This window comes from Ranitomeya imitator, chromosome 2 (assembly GCF_032444005.1).
Source record: "Ranitomeya imitator isolate aRanImi1 chromosome 2, aRanImi1.pri, whole genome shotgun sequence".
NCBI classification, from domain to species: Eukaryota; Metazoa; Chordata; class Amphibia; order Anura; family Dendrobatidae; genus Ranitomeya; species Ranitomeya imitator.
The window spans coordinates 59928306-59933606 of record NC_091283.1 but is presented as its reverse complement, the minus strand read 5'-3'; the positions used below and the strand labels follow the sequence as shown (position 1 = coordinate 59933606).

At 39.8% G+C, this 5301-nt stretch overlaps 1 protein-coding gene across 1 annotated transcript; it reads left to right on the top strand.

Annotated features, from left to right (window-relative positions):
- The first annotated feature begins 3365 nt into the window (after nt 1-3365).
- LOC138666251 (4-galactosyl-N-acetylglucosaminide 3-alpha-L-fucosyltransferase FUT5-like) lies at nt 3366-4355 on the top strand. The gene has a single exon (XM_069754482.1). The coding sequence runs from the start codon at nt 3366-3368 to the stop codon at nt 4353-4355; it is 990 nt and encodes a 329-aa protein (XP_069610583.1).
- Nucleotides 4356-5301: the final 946 nt, after the last annotated feature.

Sequence of the window (5301 nt, the reverse complement as noted above, 5' to 3'; positions counted from 1 at the left end):
CCGCCCCACGATTGTCCTTATCCCCCTCCCTTGGCTGTTTTGTAGCTAAAACTGTCAAAACCTATGAAGGATCATAACTTCCCAACGGAAGGTCATAGGGCAGTGTTTCTAGCACCATCGGATCCGACCAAGCCACCGTTATGCTTGATTACCAAACACAACTTCGCTACCTGGCATCTACCGGCTGTTCTACTTTACTCCCCACCATGGGGTGCTAGAATGAATCGATACCCTGAAAGATGTTCGTCCCATTCCCGAGATCTCAAAAATGTAACCGGTGTAAAGCTTGGAAGTACGATCACTCCATATTCTCCTTAAATCTCCTTATGAAATCCAACCTGACTGGATGAAGCAGTTACACAGGATGAGCCCCCTGTGAATACTAGCTAGGCTGTTCGGGGAGTGAGTTTTTATTGTGGAGCTGGTGAGGTTGGACCACCTGCTAAGCCAGGTGTCCTGTTACAGCTACACATACTGAAAGATGCCAACCAAGATACCGAGTACATATTAACAAAATCTGGGAAAAACGAACTAGTGTATATGGTAAACCCCCAGATTCTATATAATCGCTCCAAATACTAAATATGAAAAAAGAGGAGAAACGGGAGCGTATAGTAAATATATAAAACGAACAATCTTTATTAATACAAAAAGATAAAAAGTTTTTGGACATCAATAAGCGTTACATTGTAAACCATGACATAACATGAAAAGGGGGAGAAAAACACCCCACATCTCGCCACCCCAATGTAAAGTGATTGGATGGTCGTAATGCAGCAATAAATGGTGAGCACTGTGCAGAAACTTGTAGGTATATAGAAACGAAATAAATGGGGTCACAGTAGTAACTAGGTCTCACCAAAAAGCGAGAACCAAATGCACACTGGCAACGAGGAAACCCCTCCAGCGGTGATGATGCCTAGCTCCTGAGTAACTAACCGTATACAAAGCCTGGCAACGTGCATATAGTAACATCCATAGTGACCCCTATCCCACCAATGGGAACTGGACAGTGTACAGCATACCATGTGGTAAAAGTAATATGGTGTGAGAGAAAGTCACCGCTGCACCAGTGCCTGATGCAGAGTATAAAGCCAGAGTGCATAGATGACCAAAAAGACCCCTGTACCAGCAGTACAAACTGCATTATATGCTCACCTATGCCCGTGGGGGAGAGAGATGGAGGGGTCCCGCCGGTGAGTACGCCCCTTGTTGCCAGTGTGCATCTGGTTCTCGCTTTTTGGTGAGACCTAGTTACTACTGTGACCCCATTTATTTCGTTTCTATATACCTACTTGTTTCTGCACAGTGCTCCCCATTTATTGCTGCATTACGACCATCCAATCACTTTACGTTGGGGTGGCGAGATGTGGGGTGCTTTTCTCCCCCTTTTCATGTTATGTCATGGTTTACAATGTAACGCTTATTGATGTCCAAAAACTTTTATCTTTTTGTATTAATAAAGATTGTTTGTTTTATATATTTACTATACGCTCCCGTTTCTCCTCTTTTTTCACATACTGAAAGAGTAGTGGAAACTGCTATTTAATCCCCCCATACTCTTCACAGCAAACATTTGCTATTCTTTGTTGCAATTATGGGTTGCAATGCAACACTACAGGGATTCATAAGGTGTGGTGTCACAGTGCGACAAGTCAACATGTAGCTCCAATGTGGCTCAGTGCCGTCATGGCTCTTTATGTGACACACAATAGCAATTTATTCCCTATGTTATTGAATAACTTCCTGATGACTGGGAATCTGACTGCTGGAACCCCTGCCAATTCAGAGAGTTCCAGAATCCCGTTCTTGGGTTCATTAGGGGTCCCAGTGGTTGAACACCCACTGGTCAGGAAGTGTTTCCCTATTCTGTGGATAGAGAATTGTTTGGGATTTGGGGACCACACATTTAAACTGAGGCCATAAATTGTGGGGTGAACATAGCCTTAGAGTATTGAATTGAGAAGTATGGCTACAACCCTTTCCAAAAAGAGGTATCCTAAAACTTATTAGGACCTGTGAAGTAACTGCTCATTTCAAGTTAATTTGGGCTCATGTTTGGAGGCTGTTGTACACTTATCAGCCCTTAAATAACTTGGAACCTTCCTTGAAGTGCCTTTCTGTGGCTAGGCTAAGCCAACTGCCCTGTGAAAGTCCAGAATCAACCCTGGATAATTCACAGGTGCCAAATAAAACTAAATAATGAAATGGCAAGAAGCATGGGTGGGAAGATTGGGTCTGTGCTGGTAGTTTGGAAGATTAAATATGAATTGTTCAATATCACTCTGAAGCCTTTGATGACTGAGGTCTTAGTCATGCTCGTTAATAACTCTGTATTTCACACCGCTTTCTTACAAAGACATTCTAGTCATCAATGCAGAGCATGTAGAATGAGGTTGCTCAGAAGGAAAGACAGTGCCGATCTTGACTCCTATTCCAGGATCCTGGAAGGTCACATCATGCTTACTTCATCAATTTTTGTTTTTAAAAATATTTTCCAAAAAATGTAAGTACAGATGCCTTTCATAAATATAATAACCCTTTAGGAATAGTACCCCTCCCCCCTTTTTGTCAGGTCCTCCTTCCAAGAGGCATAACATTTTTTTTTACATCTTTCCCATCAATATAACTATATGATTGATTGTGTTTTTTTGCAGGACAACATATTTTTATACACCATGTAATAATCATGTATTGAAAATGGGAAAAAATAATTTGTGATGACGGAGAATAGAAAAAAACAAACCAGAAATTCCTTTATAGTTTTTTAGATTTAATTTCACTTTATGACAAACTATGTGTTTAAAATTATATGTCAACATTATTGTGTGGGACAATAATAACATTTTTTTTATTAACAAAAGAGATAAAGAATTGTTTTACAGCTGCTTATTTTGGGACCCATAGTTTTTTTTTATTCTTCCTGTCATTGGACTCATTTTTCTGTAAGGTAAGCTGGAGTTTTTATTGCTAATAGTTTATGATATTTAAACTTTTTGAATACTTTTTATTTTACGTTTTTAGGGAGGCAATGTCACACAAAATAGCATTTTTTAAATTTTTACCTTTTTTTTTTTACCATATTATGTTGTTAAACAAGTCTTGTTTTCGTCTGACTTACCTAAAATTGTCTTTTTATGGGAAGGGGGAGAGGGACTTACATTGCTCTAGGTATTTTTATTTTCCCTGGTCATTGCTTTTTTTTAATCTGTTACCTCTTTAGTAAGTATTATTTCTTATATGTGAATGAGTTTTTGTTCATTTTTTACAGGTTAAATACAATTGTGAACCTATACAACCATCGCAACTTTGTAATCATTATCCTTGTTTTTTTCATATTGATCTTTTCTTGGAACTGGGGAATAATGAAACAATCGATTGACTTAGAAATCCTTCACAAAACAACAAATCAGTCCCTGAAGACTTCCATAAGTCCTTCACAAAAGATCGAGAAGGAGCTTCTTGTTCTCGTGTGGGTGTTTCCTTTTGCACAACCTTTTCCATTAGACACTTGTGAGACCGTCTATGGTATCTCTGGATGCAAACTAACGGCTGACAGGAGCTTGTATAGTGTTGCCGATGCTGTTGTTATCCACCATGTAGACATTATGTATGATAGGGCATCTTTACCGCAGAAACCACGGCCTCATCATCAACGTTGGGTATGGTTCAACATGGAACCACCAGTGGTTATTAAAAATCTTCATTTCTTGGATAATCTATTTAATATGACTGTGACATTCCGCCAAGATTCTGATGTCTTCAGACCTTATGGTCGAATGGAAGCTTTGAAGAAACCTTGGAGCTTCTCAATACCTGACAAGACTAAATTAGTTGCTTGGGTTGTTAGCAAATGGTACCCAGGTGCTGCACGTAATATATATTACAAAAAACTTAAGAAATACCTTCCGATTGATGTCTATGGTAAGAAACATTTGAAACTTCATTGGGATGACGTTTACAGAACTATTTCCAAGTACAAATTTTACTTAGCTTTCGAAAACACAATCTATAAGGACTATATTACTGAAAAACTGTGGTCAAACGCCTTTGATTCATGGGCTGTGCCTGTTGTGTTGGGGCCATCTCGGGAAAACTATGAGCGTTTCCTTCCCGGAGATGCCTTCATTCATGTAGATGATTTCTCAAGCCCAAAGGAGCTAGCTTCCTATCTTTTTGAGCTAGATAAGGATGAAGGCAGATATAAAAAATATTTTAACTGGAGATCTCACTATCGTGTGAGAAGAGAAACTGGATGGGACAGCCACTACTGTAAGGCCTGTCGGGGATTACAACAGGCCCCCTATTACCAAGTTATCCCGAGCATAGAAAGGTGGTTTTTGGAAGAATTTTGAGCATGAAATCTAAGTCTCTAAGAAGTTACCAAACATCTGTGTCACCATTTTTCTAAGTAAAATTTGTAAAAAGAATATGAATTGACAATAAAATGGATGGCATAAGGATGATTAAGCAATTTGGAAAAGATAATGAGAACTCAAGGAGACTGTCCTAAGTCCCAACTGTGATCTGTGCTCAGGGAGGTGTTAAAGGCACAAAATAAACTCAGCGGTTGTTCACTGATTTCAGTTCATTGCCACGGATATTAAGGCATTTTTCGGTTCCAGACAACCTGATCGCCAATGACTTATATAACCAGTTTCTTACATTTATACCAACCAACAAGTGCCGTTGATAAATTCCAATTACATGAAAATAGTTTCTACATCAAAATGGTCAAACCCACAATTATTTTGACCATTGGTACTGTTCTGTAACTAAGAATGATGAAATAATTAGGTATAGCCTTCTGTACCATGCTTAAATTGAGTCTGTCACCCTAAAATGTAAATTGAACAACTTTTCCAGTTGCATAGGGGACTTATCCCCTCTAAAAATCCTACCTGCCATATATTTTACAGTGTTTAATTTTGTATACAAATGAGGGTGTTGTGGTGTACCCTTGGCATGGCTAAGGGCTCAGTGCTCTGTGACACCCTGAAATTTGCATTCTGATCATTTTCCATTATATTCATTTCCCAGAGTGAGTAGTGCCTGAAAAAAATCCTCAGCCCTATGTGTGCGCACTGACACTGGAGGAGCCCAGATGTGCTCAGTGTTAGTGCAGGAGTGCACACTGTGAGTGCGGCCTCTCTATCGTCCCTTCTGCCACCGATCACTATGCTAATACACCAAGAAGTATAGCAAGTGATCGACTTCAGAGAGGGTGGAGAAGATCTGTTACGTGCACCCAGTGTCGGACTGGGGTGCTAAGGGCCCACCAGTAACTGACTGTGGGGGGCC

What these genes read in the sequence shown, in the direction of transcription:
- LOC138666251 (XM_069754482.1), top strand. Translation starts at nt 3,366, where the DNA reads ATGAAACAATCGATTGACTTAGAAATCCTTCACAAAACAACAAATCAG.